This window comes from Pteropus medius, unplaced genomic scaffold (genome assembly GCF_902729225.1).
Source record: "Pteropus medius unplaced genomic scaffold, Ma_sr-lr_union100, whole genome shotgun sequence".
Lineage (NCBI taxonomy): Eukaryota > Metazoa > Chordata > Mammalia > Chiroptera > Pteropodidae > Pteropus > Pteropus medius.
This window is the reverse complement of record NW_024349519.1, coordinates 26043425-26064810: the sequence shown is the minus strand read 5'-3', so window position 1 is coordinate 26064810 and position 21386 is coordinate 26043425. Positions and strand designations below refer to the sequence as shown.

Genomic DNA, 21386 nt, shown 5'->3' with positions numbered 1-21386 from the left:
ATGCTGTCAATGAGGTAATGACACAGTTCGGTATGTGTTGTATGATTCCATTTATTTTTATGTAAAAAGACATTTTTAGGAAGGAAACAAAGTTGTTGATAGTGGTTACCTCAAGGAATTGGAGAAAGTTAAAAAGTTGACAAAGGGGACTTTTATTTTTCTTTTATAATCTCTGTACCATTTGAATTTTTACCCACGAACGTGTTTGTTTTTTTTTTAATAAATGGATCTAAACTACCAATTTCTTAATACTTAATAATCTAAAGAAAAGAATTTTAGAGATCTTTACCTTATAATGTAACCTACGAGGTGGTCAGTGTGGGGCAATACGAACAAAGACTTTCCTGAGAGTTCACATGCATTACATAAAGCTGCAGCCCTTTCAGAAGCAATGACATCTTCTCCTGTTGACAAGCCCCATAAGGATAGAGAAAATAATTAATGTATTTTTCTAAATGAACGTTTCCCTAAATCTGAACAATATCATTAAGAATAAAAACCCAAACCACTTTCACCATGCCAGTAGGACTCCTGGAGTCCTTGAGAGCTCTGTGGGGTTCTTTAAAGTTACATAGTACGTATCTGTTAGAAAAACACTGTGGAATTTTCTATAGAGCCAAGATAGACAGGCCAAGTAATGCCAACAGATATGCCACATCTATTTCAAAAACCATAACTAAAAATGGAAGCAGTAACTCATGAAAGTGGTTTCTGAAACTATTTAGGATGCTGCAAGTCTCAACAAAGAAATAAAAAATATTTTGGCCTTTCAATGTCTGAGAAGATAGAAGAAATAAGCATTTGAAACTAATACATTTTCTTATAGGAAACGAGAAATCCTACAGGATTTTTCTTGGCCTTATTGAAAATTAATAATAACATATTACATAAGGGATATAATTTCAAATAGATCTTAGATAAGTAAATAAACTTTAAAAAAATGACTGTTTTGTCAATTGATATATGCTTACATGGGGAGATAAGTGAAAATGAGGGAGTAGGACTTAAGATTCGCATTCTTTAATATTTTTAATTCTTTATAATAAACATGCATTCATGCATTTTTAGTACTTTTTAAAGTTAGCACACCATCTTTCCCACAACTGACTGCATAAAAGATTTCAACATTAAAAATTATACCTCCTGATAATAAAAATTAGAGGTCTAAAGCAATTAATTAGTTATTAACTTTTTGATACCTGGGGGCAAAGGGGTTTTCTTCTGAATCAGAACCACTGCAACTTTTGTGTTTCTCCCTTGTAAACTTTGCCTGCATTGGAAAAATAATAAAATTAAATAATTGATTTTTTAAATGTATTCAAGACTATACAAAATACAAGCTTGGTAATTCAAAGAAAGATAAATCTCAACTCAAATAAAACACACAAGATTAAAGGAAATCTTTTCCTGCATACAAAGAAACATACATGCCACAATGATATAAATTTTAAAAGTATGATCTCACATCAAGCTTTTAATCCTTACAAAAATCTGTTTTAAAAGCAAGTTTAGTATATACTTTTATGTAAAAGTTATAATACAATTTATTTCTTTACAGTAATATATTACAGAGTAGTCATCCAAAATAATTATTTTTAAACTGAAATGGTGATAATGCAAAAATGTTATATGAAACTAAAGAACAAATTACTGTATATTCAAAAAACATATTATAAATGGAAGAAAAAGCATTTGGAAATTCAGACCAATTGGTCTTCTAATTTTTTCATACTGTTTATAATTATATTAAGTTAATATTATTGCTACTTCTTAGAACTGAAGAAGTTTCACTGGAGGGCAGCAATCCCCAAAGTGACAAGTGCAGTCTAAATAGCACTCAGTTGCCTTCAATAAACGTCAGTGAACGACAGACATGTACAACCTTACTTGGTCAACCTGATAAACGGAGAAGAGCAAACCTGACTATTTCCACTCTGGTAGCGCATTCTGACTGCTTTTCCTTCCACTGAGGCTCATCCCAGTCCAGTTCATAGAACACAACCACCAAGGCTGGCACCAGATTCAGGTGTTTATTCATCCAGCCAGTCTTTAAGATCCCTTTCGGAATGTACCATTCATATGAAGTTCTCTGCAGATATTGGCAAAAGTTAAAAAGAGTTACTCGATAATAGCAGCAGCAAAAACCACCTGTTCTTGAATGCAGGCATTTTATGTGCACGTATCTCATTCATTATATAAATGAGACATTTTTAAGACGAGGAAATACTGGCTTACAGAGATCGAATAAAAGCTAGCAAGTACTAGAGATAGAATCTCAACCCTAGAGTGGCAACAATTTCTATTTAAAGAATGACCAAAGCCAAGTATTTCTAATGATGTCAAGGCTCTCAAATACCCTGGAAGCAAACAGTCCTTTTCCAGATAAATTCTACTTATATTCCTTACCATTCTCTGTTCTTGTAAATAAACTGTTATCTAAACCCAAACATGGCTTCAATTGTTCAAGACATATCGCCAAGATGGCATTTCACCTTACTTGAGGATGAAGGATAATTCTTAAAACAGAAGCATAACAGCAGTCACTCGGGGTCAGCACTAAGTGCCAGGTCATGGGGAGGGAATGTGGTTAATGTATTAGCACTGGAGAATTCTGATGAAATTTCAAATTACTTCCAAAGCACCTGCACTGACTCAGACTACAACAGCTCGTGTTGGTCTAATGTCTACTTCAGATGACGAATGACAAGAACAGTAAGGAAAGAATTAAGAAAAGGAAAAAGAAAAGCGCCCAAACCAGAAAATTGAAGAGAAAAGAAGGTGAGTTATACTGGGCCACCAGCCTTCCTTGACACGAATATCACATTAAAAAAAAAATGTGCAAGGGCCAGGGATTCTATTATTTGCACAGTTTCAGAGAGAGCTCTCAGTTTCTATGGCTGGGTATAGGAAACTATCTCCAGTGTGTGCTTCTCAAACACATAAGCAAAAGAATTATCTGGTAACCAAATCCATAGGTCCTATCCTCCCAGAGTTTAACTGAGGAAGCCTGGCATTTACATTTTTAATAAATACCCCAGGTGATGATCATATACTTAGTCCAGAGGCCCATCTGTCAGAAACACTACAGCAAAAATGAAAGGAGGGGGGTTATTTTGATCAATGTACCTTGTTAATTGACTTCTGGACCAAACTCATAAAATTATAACAAATCAATAAACATATATAACTTTCTTTAAAAAGTAAATTGACATAGCAAGCACTATATGTATTAGCTGCTATTATTAATATTACCATAATTATAAATCTTTTCTAGGTAAATCAGAGTTTCTACTATGAATCTCACCCTAAAAGTCAGTTTTGAACTTAATATCTTTCCTCATTCCACACTGAATAAATTGTTTTAGTTTATCCAGAATTCCCCAAGGACAGAGAATAAGTCCTATTTAAATTCCTAACACCAGCCTACTACACAGTTCCAGGTACTACAGAACTATAGAATCTAACACAAAGCAAGTGCTCAAAAAATGTGTGTGAAATTGAACCGAAGTATAAAGACCATGGATTCTATAATGATATTGATAATGATGAATGGGGAACTGAGACCTTCCCTTTACAGAGGCCTTTATGGGAACTTGGGTTTTTTTTAAACAAATGAAAAAAGGAAAACCTATGCTCATAGGCTAAAAGGCCTACTAATTATTATTCCTCTGGGGTTGAAAAAAATACTATTATTAAACATACCTACAATATATTAAACATACCTACAATGTATTAAATATATGAAAAACCCCTAGGTTTTCTTTATGCATCACTGTAACCATCACCTTGATAAACTCAGGGGTCTTCCTGTACAAATAATAGGAACAAAAAAGATATAAACACACATAGAGAGAAAGAAAAGGAAAGCCCCCATGCAATCATAATGTCATTACCTTGGGTCTACATTTGGGATACTCGTGGTCGCCTGGGAGCACCTTGAAGGAAATTGGTACCCGATCAGCCCTCCGATTGGCACAGAATGCATCCCAGACAGCTCGATGGACAGCATTATAAATTACATCCAGGCCAGTAAGAGTAACAAAAGCCATAGGCCGACAACATAATTCCACAGGGAAGTCCCACTGTGTGGGGCTCATGTTCAAAGAGTTAAGAAAAATCTGAAATACAAATATGAACATATTCATAACTAATTTAAAAAGCCCATCTCCATATCTAATATACAAAACTCCACCATTAAAAAAATTACAAAATGGCAAAAGACTTTGAAGTGTCTGCAAATTGTCGAATACGAGAAATCAAAAAGGAAAAACCTTAATTCTTAAATTGACATATTAAAATTTAATTACAATTGGTATTGTATTTTTTTAAAATCTTTCATATTACAAAGATCAACTTTAAGACAAATCAGTATTTTCAGGAATGTCTCAAAATGCACACATCTGTGATGAGCAGACCAGGAAAGTAGGAAAGTGATCAAATTAAAATACGTTCCATGACCTACTTCAGCTATAAAAAAAAAAAAAAAATTTTTTTGATTTAGATATACGACAAAGTACAATACTCTAATTTCTCTGTAACTGCTGACATTTAATTTCTGAATTCCTGGAATATTTAAAAAATAATGTACTAATTATATAAAGAGTCGGCCCTCCATATATGTGTGAGTTTCACATCCTAATTCAACCAATTACAAATGAAAATATTTGAAAATAATCCCAAAAGTTCTAAAAAGCTAAACTTGAATTTGCCATGTACCAAGCGCTATGCTGAATCCACACAAATGAAGTGATGTGTAGGCATATCCTTTTGTAGCCTACACGCATTTTCTAGCAGTCACACTACATAAAAAGAGGTAGAGTTCATTTTAATAATATTCTACTTAATAATAATTCTACTTAATAAACTCCAAATATTGTAATTTCAACGTTAATATAAAAGTTATTAACAAGATATTTTACTTTTTGTGTACTAAATTTTCAAACTTTGGTGTGTATTGTACACTCGCAGCACATCTCAAATCAGTCTAGCCTATTTCAAATGCTCTACAGCCACATATGGCTACTGGCTACCATACTGGACACTGCAGCTCTAAATTATTTTAACTGTCCCCAAAAATTACCTTATAAAAATTGTATGAGAAATTCTTGCCACACTCTACCTTAAAAGCTTTGGCACTTGAAATGGTCATGTTTATTCTGAGGCAAAGGAATAGGAATTGCAAAAGACAGGTACAAAGACTGTGTAGATCTCCATGACAGCCTATAGGAGAAACTTCTCCTGAAAGAAACTAATGAACCAACTAATCAAATTATGACACGGAAGGAGGTGCAGAAGTAGTAAATGAACACTCTGGATGGGAGATTATGTAGTGCAAGGGAAGTAATCTGGAAGCTGGCATGTAACATAATAAGGAAGACCCTTGGAAAGGATAATATACTGAAAAGAAAGGTGACCTCATCGAAGTGGAAGATCAATTATGTGGTCGCTATTTTTTGATTAACGGAGACAAAGGTGTAGGGCACAAGGCAAGTAAAGATTCAAAGAAGTTCAACTACAAAACAATCGTAATAGGAACAACAGTTTTGGGGAAAAGTTGATGTTGAGGATGTGAAGCAACAATCGATTTAAGAAAAGGTACCCTCCCAGGGTCGCAGAATTCTGTCCTGGTAGGTCCAATGAGGAAAGGCGGATAAACAATGCTGCAGCCCAAAAAGCAGACTCTACCTCTCCTTTCTTCACCCTCTCTCCCTTAAACGTGGAAGCCCTACAAAAATAGGTGCGTCTTTTGTTTAGGAGCTAAAAGAGAAATGCCAGGACTGCACCCGTTGACGCTGTAGGAAAACGGAGGCCCCTCCAAAATCAGCATTGTTAAGAGCTAGATTTCTCCCTTGGCGGTCTCGCCTGGCCCCACAGGTCTCCAAGCCCAGACTCACCCAAGCCGCACGCACCAGGCCCGCTGCAGCAGTGGCCGGCCGCTCCTAGTCAGGGGAGGGCAAGGGGAAGCAGCTGGAGTGGTCACAGTCGCCGGGGCCAGTCCCTGCCACCACCACCTCAGAACAGGTTCCAGCAAGCGAAACTTCCCAATGCCCACCGGCGTAGGCACAGGAAGCACTTTCTGAGCCTGAGTGACAGTGCTCTGCACCAATCGCTGTCCCGGAACTCTACGCTGCTCCGCAAAACGTAAGGAAGACGCTCCGTTTCCTAAAGGAGCAGGAGCTGGGAGCGGAGAGATAAGTAGCCAATAGGAGACGCTAGAAGAAAGAGGAGGCGGAGCCTCTGCCGTAACAGCCGTGCTGTCTCTTCCCGCACTCACCCGCGCCCCGCCTGCTGCGGCCCCTAGCTCCGCGCCTTCAGCCCCCAGCCTGCAGCTTTGTGCTGCTGTAGGGCCGGGGGTACGCGTGACTCTCGTCTACGCTGTGAAGGGTGTGTCTCCCGCAGCCAAAGGTGCAGAACGGGGACTCCCTGGCCTCAGAGCCACTGCTCCCGCTTTCTCTTAGTAGTCACGAACGCCATCCGCACGGGAAGCCCCCAGCGACTGGCGCGATGAGTGCCAACGAAGACCAGGAGGTGAGTCCCCAGGGCAGGAAGCTGCTTGCCCCGCGCAGGCGCGGTGCCCTAGCCCCCAGGGAGAGCGACTGGCCCTCCCGATGCACCGGTGAGACCCCGCACCCTGACGGGCAGCCCTGCACGTGCCTTAGCCCCTACAGAGGACAGAGCCTGGCTGGGATTCCCCAAATTGACCGGTTCCCTGCGAGCAGTGGCCAGGCATGGGTCCGCTTGTGCTTCCCCCTCCTCCTGCAGTTTTTAGTTTAGTAGACCCCTAGGTCGCCCCGGCTCTCCTTAATTTCAAGAAAGAGTGTCCTTGGCCCCGCGACCCGGTGCACTTGGCTGCACTTAAATGCCGTGTGTTTAGCGCTTGTGAACTGAGTTATGCTGATTAAAATGTGATTACTTTTCAATTTTGTAGTCTCTTGGTTTGTAGGGAGAGAGTTAAGTTAGTTAAATTTCTCGTGGAGGAAAATAATGAGACTAGCGTCCCCAGTTTCAGATCATATTGTTTGGTGGAATTATTTACCCATCCGACAGTGTCCAGTGAATACCAAGTCTATTTTGAGCATACATATACCAAGGTTGCAGGGGATGCTACGTGTCATCTCTAGGTGAACCTAATTTTTTTAATGTCTACCGATGAAGAGGAACGTCTACAAAGGTAAAGCGATTGCCCTACGACTGCACAGTGATAGAATCAGGACTAGAATCTGAGTCTCCAAGATTAGTAGTAGTTCACTGTTCATTTAGAATCTATTGCTTGAAAGTTAGCACTTTTACATCATAGATGTAATAGAATTTCTGTATTGGAGGTAACGTTTGAAGAACCCAAAGTCCCATAAGCTAGTTGATATCTGGGTCCCTTCTAAAATAGTCTTGCCAGGTGAGTTTCTAAGCCAAGACATGAACAGTTTTTACTGTGAAGCAGGGAGCATGTAGTGTATTGTTTCTCAAAGTTTGGCCCGTGGACGACTACCTTAGAACTATTTGGGTGGTTGCTCGAAAAACCGATGCCTGCACTCTACCTCAGATAAACTGTATCAGAATTCCTATGGTGGGACCCAGGGATCTCCATTTTAACAAGAAAATTCCATTCTTTTTCTACATGACTTTTTCAGATCTTTGAAGACAGATTTCCTGCCCAATTTTTCAGACCTTCTCATACTAAATAGTTCCTTTTAGCTTTTTTCCATGTCCATTCATTTTAGTTCTTCTGAATTCATAAAACAGGACATATAAGTTTATGTCCTGTTTTAAAATTGTGGCATCACAATTCTCTACAGTTAGATCTACTATCAACTAAAACCCTTTAGTGCTTTATGCAAAGCAGTTTGTTTTTCACCCTACTTACATGTTTAGGTATCTAAGGACAGTTTCCTCTACTTAGCCAGTAAAGTTTTCATCTTGTTAGATTGTTTTTCAAGGCCTTTGAATTCTTGTTTTGCCGTCAGTATGATTCACTATTCTATCAAATTGTCATCCACAAATTTGGCAAGCCTGCCTTCAACTTTTTTAAGTTTGTTTGTTCCAGTCCAGTCTGTTATTCTTGAATCCAGAAAAAAATATTCAATATTTTTTTTCTGTAAAAGTAGCAAAAGAGACCTGAGAAACCTTGCTGAAATCCAGGTAGACAGTTTATTATGCAATGTACCAATCAAATTATCCTCTCTAAGAAGGATTGTTTACATATACCTTGTTTTTCATATTCTCGCTAGGTCTTAGAAACTACTTCTTTCTCTCCCAGGTTTTTAATAAACTATTCTAAAATTTTATCCATAAGAGTCAGATCCACCCATCTTTGTAGAATTCATGGCATGCATTTTTTTTGAAAACTAAAATATGTCCCTAAGCGCAGTCTTTCTTGGCTTCTATTATCAGGTATTCATCAGTAATCACAACAGCAATTGAGTCTCATTTGTAAGCTTACTATGTTCTAAGAAATATTTCCAGACAAGAATTACAAGTTACATTTTCTTTTGCAGTCCTTTTTCTCATCTTGGATAGATCCTTGTCAAACTTTTTCTATTATTTTTTTCAAAGGTCTTCTTATTGTCCTTAAGTGTTTTTTCAAGTTTTGTATCATTCTGTGGGGAGGATTACAAATATAAATAATATATATGATATGTTGGTATGTCCATGTGTATTGTGAACACCTAAGTCCATTTTAGTTAATGAAGTTTTAAGTAGTTGAGTGAGCTTGAATCAGAAACTAATGACCCTGTATTTCTAATCCATTCATATGACTAAACAACACTCATTTGATTCATTTCTTTCAGATGGAACTGGAAGCATTACGTTCTATATATGAAGGAGATGAAAGTTTCCGGGAATTAAGTCCAGTTTCATTTCAATATAGGGTAAGACATGACGTGAGCAGGAGCACTTACTGCTTTGCTAGAAAAGACTAAAAGTTGCTAAAAATGCTGTTTTCGTGTTCTTAATTTAGTGGTTTAAATTTATTATGTCTTTGGATTTTCCGAATCATTTAAATGAAAACACATCACCAAGACATCAGTTATTTTTAAGTTTTAAAAATAAAATTCAGAAACTTTTAAAAACTAACATAAACTTGTTTTTATTGTACCAAAATTATAAAAATGTTAGAAATGAAAGAAACCTCATAAATTATAGGATTTTTATCTTTTAAAGGTAACCTCTCAGTCATAACTTCCCAAGCTCCCACATTTGCTGTTGATAAATATTAGGATTAAAATCTAGGTCTATATTCCAAGTCTAGTATTCTTTTTGCTACCCTATGATACAGTCAAGAAAAGTTGATTTTTCTTAATTCTGTATTATTACTATGTGTGAATATTTTTTACATGTTAAATGTTGATTTTTCTCTAAAATGGAAGTTGCTCATAACTTTTCATCATGAAACAGTACAAATATTTTATTTAGTAAATAAATAATGTAAATCATTTATCTAAAGATTATAAGTAATAGTGGTATAGGAAAGTTTTTTTTGTAAAGGATTCATGGTTATTAACATTTCAAATAAATTGTATGAGAAATAATCCTTATACATAATTATTAGACTGTCACAGGAATAATTTATAGTTTTAGTTGCCTCCTTTAGATACTCTCCTCTCTGCTCAGCTTTCTCAGTTCCCTTTCAAGCTCAACAGTCCTCACACCATCTCCATGTATATAACAACAAAGAGACTTTTAGTGGCCAAAGTTAATAAAGGAGTTAATTCTAAGGCCCTTCTGTTTGAATCTAACTGCCTTCCCAGACTTCTCTAACCACTGCCACCCTCCCCTTAGCAAATGGGAGATTGAGCTTCCCCTGTACTTTCTTAAATGTCTGTGTTAGCAACAGCAGTTATTGAGCCCAGTATGCAGAATATTGTAGGATGAGTGTGTCCTATAGATGGACACTCTGATGTGACCCACAGGCTTTAAGGGGAAGGAAACATGAGGTTCAGAGATGGTATGTTAAGAATCAAAAGACCTGAAGTACAGTTCTGGCTGCGTCCCTGTCAGACCCCTCAGTTCCTGCGCAGACTAGTGTAGAAGACTCTGAAATTATTCTTCCCTTTCTTCAGCTAGCTTCCTATCTATACTTTAGTCCTCCCACAGACTACTAGTTAGTTCTCTGAAACACATGATTAGATATCTCATTCCTTTGTTTATAAAGGTTTCTCCACAGTTTCTCTTGTCTATAGGATGAGTATTAAATTCCTTAGCTTGACACTCAAGACCCTTTTGTTTGATTCAAACTGCTTCTCCAAACTTCCCCAGCCATTGCCATCCATTAGACATAATGGCTTGTTAAACATTTCCTGCATGTTTTAATACTATCCCTTTAGACACATTGTTTGCTCTTCCCCTCACCTCTCATTCATCATCTGTCCTACTTATCCTGTAATACCTAACTTAGGCCTCTGCTGTGACATATTTGGGCCGTGTCTCCTGTCTCTCCCCTAAGTTCAAAGTAGAATTGACCATTCCCCAGTTCTTCATACTCCGTTCTTTCACTTTTGAACTTTCAGTCATCCTGGAGTTCAGTGATTTATCTGAATGTTTGTCTCCCTTGAAGACCGGAATGGCCCTGTCTCTTTGTATCTTTGGTACCAAGTGCAGTGTTGAGAATCATGGCTGTTCTACATGCACCATGAGTAAGGACTTAGTGGCTGCATAAAACAAGTAACTTTTATTACTTTTTAATTATCTCTGTATAGGTATATCAACAGATCCCTAAGTTTATTTCACATAATTTCTGAGCTCTACTTTATATTGGTATGAGTGTGATTGAGGATGAGGGAATGAAAATAAAAAATTAGTCATCAGAAAATAAAAGTGAATCAAGTAACAATTTGGGGTGAAAATTTTTTTAATTTTATTTTCTAGTTTAAAAATAAATATTTTTAAAAAGCAGCACATATACCGAAAATGTTATAGAGGAGACTAGCATAACCCTATTCAAGGATCATATGCTGGTTCATGAATCATTACATAGTTTTATTAGAAAATTAACATTTCACAACCACCAGTGTGATGACTGTTTCACACAAGGATCATTCCTAGATGATAGAACTTTTGAGTGAAAAGTCATTGAGACATAAGAAACACAGTTTTGTTCTATCATCCTGCAGATTACTTCTTAATTATTAAATAAAAATTATACCTTTACATTGAAGAGATCTGGAGAATATAACCAAGTGATCAAACATGGTATCACCAGTGATATTCCACAATATCTTCTGTGCCTCCTTATATGTTGCTGAGTCTGAACAGAGGAAACAATAAGACAGTCCTGATCTGGGGACATTGTATAAGAAAACTGGCCTAGATTATTCTTGTCATAAAAGACATTTAAGAGGTGGGGAAGAGGGCTGGAGACTGTTCTGAATTAAAGAAGAATAAAGAGATTTGGCAACCACATATAATCCATGTTCCTCAGTGGATTATGGATTTTTGGCTTGCAAAGGTGGTTTATTAAAGGATGCTTTAGATGTGACTAGGGAACTTTTCATATGGATTATGAATTAGATCATGTTTTTGTATCAATGTTGAATTACTTGGGAGTGATAGTTGTTTTGTGGTTATAAGGAGAGTATCCTTATTTTAATGGTACTTTACCCCTACATATTTGAGGACATTTCATAATGCCTGCAAATATAGTTTCAGATGGTTCAGCAAAAACCAGAGTCACCCACATTGGGGCGGGGGGTCAATTCTGTAGTGGAAAGGAAAAAAGAGAAAGTTGATGGGGTAAAAGGTATAGTAAATGAGATACATGTCAATAACTGTTCATTGTTCTATTCCATTTACTCTGTGAGATTAAAGTCTTTCAAAATAAAAATTGGGGGAGAGCAAAAGAAACAGAAAAGACATTTTAAAATTATTCGGGTGAAGAGGGTCCAAAGGTACAAACTTCTAATTATAAATAAGTCAGGGGGATTTAATGTACAGCATGGTGACTGTAGTTCATGATAATGTATTGCATATTTGAAAGTTGCTAAGAGAGTAGATCTTAATAGTTCTCATCACAGGAAAAAGAATTGTAACTGTGTGGTGACAGATGTAAGTAGACTTATTGTGATCATTTTACAGTATACAAATATTGAATAATTATGTTATACATCTGAAAGTAATATAATGTTATATGTCAATTATACCTCAATTTTAAAAAGTAAATAAAAAGAACAAAAGTTATGCAAGAGTTGCTGTCCAGCCTAAGGTATTACTTTCCTCATCTCCTTGCCTTTTCCATATTTCTCTAAATTTGACATTTCATTTTCTAGTGTCTTGGCATTGTGCTAATGAATGTTATATTACTTGTTCTTAATGCCTCTTATGATTTAGCAGTTGAGAATTTAAGACAAATATGAGATATTTCAAGTTTGCAGGTTATTATTTTTGTCCATTCTTTTCCTGTTCCCCACAGTTGATGTTTTATCTTTATCCTTAGAAAGCTTCAATGAAACAAAAACTGTATATATAAAAGACATAATCTTGGTACTGGAAAAAGCTATAGGGCTGGTCAGAGCGACAGGCCATGGACATCAACTAAAGCTGTTAAAACAGAATAGGAATGAGTTAAAAGTCAGACTGTGCTACCCTCACCCCCTGTTGCGTCTTAGCCTGTACCCCTGAACTTTTTCAAACGATTATATTTGCAACCTGATGATGAGCATTGGAAAAAATTCATTATTTTAAAGATCATATTTAATATTCTGTCTTTGTATCACTTTTACAAGCCTAAGATTTCCCTTTTCTTCAGATAGGTGAAAATGGTGATCCCAAAGCCTTCTTAATAGAGATTTCCTGGACAGAAACATATCCCCAAACACCTCCAATTATATCTATGAACGCTTTTTTTAACAACACCATGTAAGTAGTATTTCCTTTTTATTGCTTTTTTTTTTTTAACACTCTTTTACTTTTCTCTTAGTGGTATATTTCTTGTGCATTATAGATCCTCAGCTGTAAAGCAGAGCATATTAGCCAAGTTACAGGAAGCAGTGGAAGTTAATCTTGGCACTGCTATGACCTACACGTTGTTCGAATATGCCAAGGACAATAAAGAACAGTTCATGGAGAACCACCATCCTGTTAATTCTACGGTGAGTGTGTGGTGTGCCGGGTTCAGGGTACTTGTGGTCTGTGAGGAGATGATGATCAGGAGGCTGGAAGGAAAGGGGGTGAATCTCGAGGCCAGCTTCAAGGGCTCCTCAGGTATAATTCTGGGAATGGGTAAAGGAGTCATGGCAACCTACTACCTTCGTGCTGCCAGTAAGATTAAGAAATTCTTGGAAATCTAGCTTCCCATCACAGTCGATGTCCAGTTTCTTCATCATGCAGTAAAGGACGTCATTGTCCTTCTGGTTCTTTGTGAGGGCAGCCAGTTCTGTATTGATGAAGGTTAGGAACTCAGTCTTGGAGAGATTGCACCATCTTTTCCAGCATACTTCTTGAAAACAGCAATCAGAGACTCGATGCACCGCTCGGTCTCCGTTGGGCTGGACATTTTTGCCATGTTGTAGTAGAGCGAGATGCAGAGGCTGTGAGCAGCGAGCAGCATGGCAAACCGCAAGCTGTAAGATTTTGACACCAAAGGCCATGTCTTCTACTCGAGTGGTTCTGGCTTCCACGTTTCCAGCAGAGCACAGAACACTGAGAAGCTGCTGGAGAAGCCGTGAGAGTGGTAGCTAAGCTTATGGCCTATGGGCCACACCACGTGGGTTTAAATCCTCACTGTACCACTTACTGGATGATTTGGGGCAAGTTTCTTAATCTCACTATGCTTAATCTATAAAATGGCAGTTTTATAGATTAGTATCTACCTTAGGTTGCTTAATCTATAAAATGGCAGTTATAATAGTATCTACCTTATAAAATTGTAGTAAGAATCAAATGAGTAATATATGTACAGCATATATAGCAATGCTTAAACCTAGTAAGCATTTTAAATTTTACCCATCATAAACTTTGACAACACAAACCCAAATTTTTAAAGATTTTATTCACTTCTTCAGAGAATCAGGATAAGTTACACAGGCACATGTGATTTTTCTGAAGACATATTTAAATTTCCAGATAATAGCAAATTAATTAAATTGTAAGATTACTTTGAAACTTTGGAGCTTCAGTGTAATGCTGTATCAGATTTTCTTTCTCATGGACCTGATTATAACCATTGCACTAATATTGTGTCCTTCAATGTGAACTTTTAGAGTAGTGAAACCAGTAATACGCTAAGGTCACCTGAACTAATAAATGAATATAGCGATATAGGATTCTTTCACTTAAAAAATCTAAAAATTATCAACTAATTTCAAGATATAGCCATATTTAGTGTAATTCAATAAGTGTTAAGGCATGAGTCTAAGAATTATTTTCTTTTTTCTAGACATCTATAAGCAATATTATCTCAGTTGAAACTCCCAATATAGCCCCATCAAGTAAGAAAAAAGACAAAAGAGAACAACTTTCAAAAGCCCAGAAACGTAAGCTGGCAGATAAAACAGGTTTGTCCTAACTTTTTTTCTTTTCTAACATAAATATGTTGCTTTTTAGTGCAATATAGGTGCTTAATAAGTATGTTTACATTTAGAAGATTAGTCTCTATATTTTTGGAACATTCGGATCAGAGATTGTCTTTTCACAATCTCTGTATATTGAAAATATTTCTGCTACTTCACCACAAGAGAAAACCATTTGAGAAGAAAGTAGATGAGCGGCAAAGTAACTATAAATGAGTTTTGACTTTGAGGAACACTAGAATAGTATACAAATATGTGTCGTACTTGTTCCTTCTCTGACATGTTTCAGACTTTCCTATTTGTTTATTTCTATGGTAGATATGCGTATTATTGAAAATTTTTTGAAATATAGCTTTCATATGAAATGAAGTCTGGTATACCATCAGATCTTAGCACAAGAAATAATGTTTTTGTCGTTGGTCGTCTTATTTATACAACAACAATAAAATTTGAGAATAAAATTCTTGTGTGTCCTAAACTGAAGTCATGTGGTATCAACCTTCAGAAGTGTTATAAACTCTAGCTTATATCAACAATAATTTTTATCTCTATTTAACCTGAAAATTTACAAATTGATATCACTCTATAAACCTTTTTCCCAGTCAAGGAAAATGAAGGCATTTCCATGTGTGCATGTATGCATTATATACATATACACAGTGTGTGTTACTGGTGTCAGGTTACAGACTGCCCTTTATTGAGAGGAACTGATCCTTTTACTTTGGTGAAGAGGTTTAAAATAATGCCCTTTCTTTTATAAAGTGTTGGTAGTTTTTTGGTTGTCTATGTTTTGTTTAATGTCCGTAGCAGAGTAAAAAGATAACACCCTGTGTTGGCCCTCAAAATAACGTTTTTGAAATTGTAATGATTTGTGAAATAAAAAAATCTGGGAATCCATTATGCCTAATGTCAGAGCAGCATTAAAATACAGTATAAACAACTGAAGCAATAAATTGTTAGCCATTACAGTCTGTTTTCTAGAATTTTGGTTAATCTCTTTTTGGAATGTTTAGCATCTATGTTAGTTTGTTACCTGTTGCTTTCATACATAATGGCCTGTGATTATTCCCTATTATTAATATCTCCCTGCCTCCATCTCTTTAATGATGCCCACCTAGACGTCATTATCCTCCTATATTTATGGTATAGAAGTTTGTGACTTGGAGCTTTCATTCTAAATAGAACTTTAATGGGACACTCATGGATGGCACTGTGGATAAGTTTTAGTTACCAAAATTAGTAATCTGCCCCTGTGCCCCCCTCATAACCAGTAATCAGTGGGATAGATTGGCATAAGGGGAAAAGAACTTAGCATCTAAAATTGAGCTCCAGTAATATTGCTTCTCTCCTGTAAGAATCTAATCGTGGGGTTAGTTTCTGTTTACCTTGCTGTAATGTAAAATTAATGTACTTGTTTTGAATATGGATTTTGAAAGTTTTATAAAATGAGACATATAGATACATCAAGCATAAAGGAAATCAAAGCATTTTAAATTGAAGAAAATGTATTTATTAAACAATTCTTTAAATTTGACTATTCTATTAAAAGAATGAAACCACTTTGTAAACTATAAATTCTTATATAAAGGTTGAGCCGTTTTCAAGCACTCCTAACAGATTAAAGTCCTGTTTAAAATGTCAGATTAAATGATAAATATTTTTTCTCAGAGCATAGCAGTTAATAAGTTGACTAAGAGACCTCCTCTTAGTCTTGAAGCCAAACATTTATTTATAAGGCCTCTTGTCTTGAGCCTAGCTTACTAGTGTGAAACACTAACTCATGAAATAGTAAACTAACACAGCTTCTTAATTAAATAAGCAACGACATTGTATTAAGCAGTAAAATCTTTGTTCAATTGCATGAAACTAATAAGTTGATTAGTTTTCCTGGGATCACCCACTTACCTCCATATTTTTTCCTTGATATCAGGTTTTGTCTTGAATGGAAAGAAGGAAATAATCAAAGGGATACACTTGAAATATTTGTTAAATATCCCCAGGAGAATAGTGCTTTCAACTCAGAATGATGATAGACTTTTTTTCAACTCAGTAATGTGTAATTTAAATTTCTATCTATTTGTTGTGTAGAATAGTATATAAATCTATTAGAATATTAATTAAATTACTGATTGGTCTTAAAAATAAAGTTACCATTTTTATCCTCTAGATCACAAAGGAGAACTTCCTCGAGGATGGAACTGGGTTGATGTGGTGAAGGTATATAATATTTATAGTCTACTCTTCAAAAAATTGTTTTAACTATTACCATCAAATAGTGAAATTTATTTCTTCTATTTTCTCTCCCTCAACCTTTGGATTTCATTGGGATGTCTGTTTCCTTTTATACATTCAGCATGTAAGTATTCTTAAAATATCTTTTACATTCTTCTCTTCCCTGCACCCTCCTTTTTAGATTTTTTTTTTTTTAAATAATGGAAAATCTATAGAAGTAAGTTAAACTAAAGCAAAATATGACTGTTTATGTAAGTACATCCTAAGAATGAACATGCCTAAATATGACTCATAGTGATGATATGGAAACTGAAGAAACAAGTCAGAGAAAGAAATGCTTTGATTTCTTAGTAGAAATTTTAACAGTAAATTAATTCTCTTGTAGAACTTCATGAAGTTTTGCATGCCAATTAGTACCACAACTGCTTTGAGAAGCAATTAATATGATCCAAGGATGGTTCAAGATTAGAATTTTAATGAGGACCTACAAATATGGATAATTTAAAGTTGGCTGTTTGGGCCATGAGATACTTTTCCTATAGCAACTGTTTAAATTAATCTTAGTGCTTCTAGAATCTAGTACGAAAATATTACGTGGGAATAGGGAGCCATGAATTGCAATTGGAATAAAGAAATAGTAATTCTCACCTTTCTAGGCAAGAGGCCAACCCTATGCAGGATATCTGTATGAGTGAAGGTTCTCTGGCATTTTCCCATTTCCTGGGGCCCCCTCCACTGATGCTTGATTGATACTTCTTGTTGTCTTAGGTATACCCATAGGTATCTCACCAGCTAAGTCTGTTCTCTCTTTAAAATGCTGCATGCTCCAGAATGAGCTGGTTCCTAAATCAGAATGAGAATTAACTTCTCAATGCAGCAGATCCCAGCTGTAAGAAGAAAAATAATCTGATTAACCTAAAAGTAATAATGCTTCTTCCCTAACTCCATAAGTTTTTTCTTTAAGAGTCCTCATTAATGTAAATTAGAATTGAGGCTATAAAAGAATCCAGTACTCTTGGGAGATGGGAGAAGATATTTTAAAGAGGGAGGTTACCACCTAGACATGGTTTGGACTCAGAATTCCATTGCCCTAAGTTAGTGGTTTCCATATGTGGCCTTTGGGCCTCTGGGAGATCCTGGAAACCCTGTCAGAGGGTCTGCAAAGTCAAAACTATTTGCATCATAATATTAAAGCACTGTTTGCCTTTTTTACTCATTCTCTCACGCGTTTACAGCGGCTTCATGATACATGGTGATGCCATCACTAATATTCTTCTATTAGAGCACTAATAGAATGCGTGCTTTTGCATTCTTGTGTTTTCCAGAGTTATCTAAGGTAGTATGTTGGTTTAGGATCTAAATGTGTACATTTTTATGTTAACTCAGTTCTTAGGACCTGTACTATGTTCTTGTAGCTGTCTTCTGTTACACCTGCCTTACTATAGAAACAAGATTAGTGAGAACTCAGTTGTCTGCTATTGAGCAAGATAATAAAGAGATTTGCAAAAATGTAAATTTGCATTGTTTTTGTTTGTTTTACAAAATGCAGTTTTCATTTAAAAAAGTTATTGAGTTAACCTATTTATCATATATTGCTATTTTTACATGAATTAAATTCTGTTTGTAATTCAAATGCAGTAGGTACAACCTACATTTAAATAAAATAAAATAAACTCTTTGGTATCCTCGGTATTTAAGAGTGAGAAGACGTCCTGGGCCAAAATATCTGAGAACCGCTGCCCTTAGCAGTTTCTGCTTTTCAGCTTCTGGAATTTTAGGATTTGGGTTCAATGGGGATTTCTTAGTCAGTAGGTATTTATTCTGGTCAAAATTTCTTTTGTATTCTTTGGCGATTTTTTTATCTATTTCCTCCCACCACCACCAAATTTGCCAACTCCTGCTGTACACTTTTATCAAAAAAAATTGCAATTTAAGATCTTTATCACATTTTCAAAGCTGTACTTTAACAATTGTCTAAGATAATAGATCTTAACTTTTTTTACAAGAAAAAATTTTAGAAATTAAAAAAAATATTTGTAACATAGAAGACAAAAGTAGACACTACTATTCATTTTATAAATGGCAGCTTTTGTATATTCTTGGTTCCAGTTTGTTTTTTGGAATGCTTCAAAGAAATTTCCTTCTTTGTTCTGTTGAGGTTATATTTGCAAAGAATTCTGTTTGAAGTATAGTTATGTATGGTGAAAGCCGGAGAGAGATTTAAGTTACTTGAACCTTGTTGTCTGTTGTTCTAGTAACTATAAATGTTTAACTTTTGATATTAAGTGGAAAAAATGAACTCAAATAATAGTGAGAGCTTAAACTTGTTGAACATTTGTTTTATCTTTTTTTATAGTTAAGCAAAACTGGCTCTAAAGATGATGAATAGCATTCGGAATTTGAGACAAGGGAAGAGCGTCCTTTAAAAAGTAAACCGGGTTCCAAATCTTCCATTACTCTTTTTCTGGTATTGAGGTGGCTTTTTATAAAACAATTTTTTTGTATGTTTCTACATAAAAAATGTTTGAAGCTGAAAGTTCATGAAGAAATTTGGTTGTGTTATTTTCACAAACTTGCCTTAATAAAAGGTGAAAATGTTACTGTTTAGTATATTTTCTGAAGCCTCTTGAGCTTTGTCAATGGACAAATGTGGAGAATAATAAATAATCAATGTAATTTATATCATCTTATTCTAGTGGATGTGATTTCTTTTTTTAAAGAAATACAAAGCCCTTTTCAAACTCTTGTCCCAATGGAGCAGAATACTGAGTGAACAATTATTCCACAGCACGATCCATATTAATAGGCTTCTGATTTTAATAAAGTCTTCATCTCTTTTTCCTCTTAATTACTGAAGCATAAATTGCTTCAGAGAAATTTAAATACTGGTATTTGAACTTTACACATAATATTCTTTGTAGTTCCTTTTTTTTTTCCAAGGGTGAACTATTTTTCTTTAATAAATGAATATCTATTTATACTTTCTTTTGGTTTGGGTTACGATGTTTCATCATGAAAGCTTTCAGTGGTATGTGTAATAGGAGAATATAAAAACAAATCTGCCAAATACATTAGAAAGCATCTGAATAGAAGTGCTGGTTCCTATTTAAAATATTTCTCTTTGCTGCATATACCAAGATGGGAGTAAAAGATGCCTTAATATTTAATTTTTGTATTGTTGGAGACAGTGGTTATAATAAATTTCTATTTACCTGCTATTGTGTATTTTTTAGTTGTTTAGTAACTGAGGTCTTCTAAATGATTGAACATAAAGCCACATTTCAAGTTTTATTTCTTTTCAGGTAGTCAAATGTATTTCTCAATCCGAGCATCTTTGTAATAATAGACATAGAAGTATTTTAGATGTTGAACTGTGGTACATGCTTAATTTTTTTTTAAATCATTAATAGAGGAAACTATTAGCGCAGTTTTACCAGGGAGTTATTGATGTTTTATGTGCGATTTACAGTGATTCTGTATATGCTCCCCAGCTTCAAAAATACTTAGAATTACTGCTGTGGTATCTAGAAGAGTAGATTGTTGGTTTCTCAGTTACACCTGTATAGCTTGGGTCAAGTTTTTAAAGAATAATCAACTTGTAAAGAAGTTTCCTTAGCAATAAGAGCAATTTGAGTTGTATTCATGGTTTTTACTGGGTTATTTTAACATTGGCTTCGGTTAGATCATTTAAAGTACAAAGTAAGTGTGATTATGATGAAGAAGTTTAATAAAAGCTGAGTCACATTTTATGTCTTGAATCAATACAATAGAGATAGGTTAAAATTCAGAGTCATTGGAATATGCCGACTTGTTTTGGGGTTCGTGTGTAGTTTTTGATGTGTTGATTTGCTTTTTTTTTTAAAGAAACTGCTACATCTGCTAGTAGAAGAAAATACTTTGTTTTGTTCTGAAGATTCTAAAATTGTTCAGGCTTATCATGGTTCATACAGAGAATAATGCTAGTAAAATGCCAATGAAGTATTTTTACTCTTTTTTAAATGAAATTTTGGGGGTGATGGTGGCAATGGTGCCTCTTACTACCTTATGTAAAACACTTGAAATTCTCTCATCAATATTGTCATCATCTGTGTAACACTCCCAAGTATATTTTCTCGAAATCTGTTTACTTAAAATTGTATGGAATGACATAATTAATAAGCAATAAAATCTGAATTACAGTGATTTTTCTACATGTTTTGTTTCAAATGACTTGAGAGAATTGTTGGTTTTATAAAACTGCATTGTTTTATGGTACAAAATGAGCCCTCCTACTAGAAACTATTCAAAATGTTGAATTAAAAAATATTTTTTAAACGAGCTGACAAGAAGGTAAGGAATATCCAAAGTCTAAAAAATAAAATGAAAGTTGGAACCTAGAAGTTAAGGACTGCTTTAGTTTTCAAGTTCAGGGGTCCAGAAAGCACAGCACACATACGCACACACACAAATACACCATGCATGAGACAGACCCATCCCCGGGCCGTGACCTCAGGAAGAGTTCCTGTCTTGAAATTTGGCTGTTGACAGAGGGGTAAAATGTAAATATATGTGTGTGCGTGTGTGTGTATGTGTATATACACACACACGCACACACATGCACACACATACACACTCACACTCTCCTGACAACTTCTGTGTCACCTCCCAGCTTAG

At 35.4% G+C, this 21386-nt stretch overlaps 2 protein-coding genes across 5 annotated transcripts in view; one reads left to right on the top strand and one right to left on the bottom strand.

The window, feature by feature from the left end:
* The window catches only part of TRAPPC11 (trafficking protein particle complex subunit 11), a 41864-nt gene extending 35790 nt beyond the window's left edge, over positions 1–6074 (bottom strand). Inside the window, exons 1-5 of one of the 2 annotated variants that reach the window (XM_039882618.1) lie at positions 5895–6074; positions 3894–4118; positions 1920–2089; positions 1200–1270; positions 290–404 (exon numbers count right to left, since the gene is read on the bottom strand). In XM_039882618.1, the coding sequence (XP_039738552.1) occupies positions 290–404; positions 1200–1270; positions 1920–2089; positions 3894–4097 (560 nt within the window). In that variant the 5' untranslated portion in view covers positions 4098–4118; positions 5895–6074. The remainder of the gene's footprint in view (positions 1–289; positions 405–1199; positions 1271–1919; positions 2090–3893; positions 4119–5894) is intronic. The other variant, XM_039882619.1, reaches the window with a different exon arrangement.
* A 158-nt stretch (positions 6075–6232) lies between these two features.
* On the top strand, positions 6233–20915 carry RWDD4 (RWD domain containing 4). 3 transcript variants are annotated; one of them, XM_039882620.1, is made up of 8 exons: positions 6233–6528; positions 8787–8867; positions 12740–12849; positions 12935–13082; positions 14369–14486; positions 16669–16718; positions 16855–16857; positions 19090–20915. In XM_039882620.1, the coding sequence occupies exons 1-8, from the start codon at positions 6505–6507 to the stop codon at positions 19120–19122; spliced, it is 567 nt and encodes a 188-aa protein (XP_039738554.1). In that variant the 5' UTR covers positions 6233–6504; the 3' UTR covers positions 19123–20915. The 3 variants fall into 3 exon arrangements, with proteins under 3 accessions (XP_039738554.1, XP_039738555.1, XP_039738556.1); XM_039882621.1 differs by lacking the exon at positions 16855–16857 and having other exon boundaries at positions 6234–6528; XM_039882622.1 differs by lacking the exon at positions 6233–6528 and having other exon boundaries at positions 12744–12849.
* The last annotated feature ends 471 nt before the right edge of the window (positions 20916–21386 follow it).

Bases quoted from the DNA above. Each gene is read 5' to 3' on its own strand.
- RWDD4 (XM_039882620.1), top strand. From the start codon at position 6,505: ATGAGTGCCAACGAAGACCAGGAG. The intron at 6,529-8,786 runs GTGAGTCCCCAG...CATTTCTTTCAG, and splicing joins GTGCCAACGAAGACCAGGAG to ATGGAACTGGAAGCATTACG. The intron at 14,487-16,668 runs GTTTGTCCTAAC...TTTATCCTCTAG, and splicing joins TAAGCTGGCAGATAAAACAG to ATCACAAAGGAGAACTTCCT.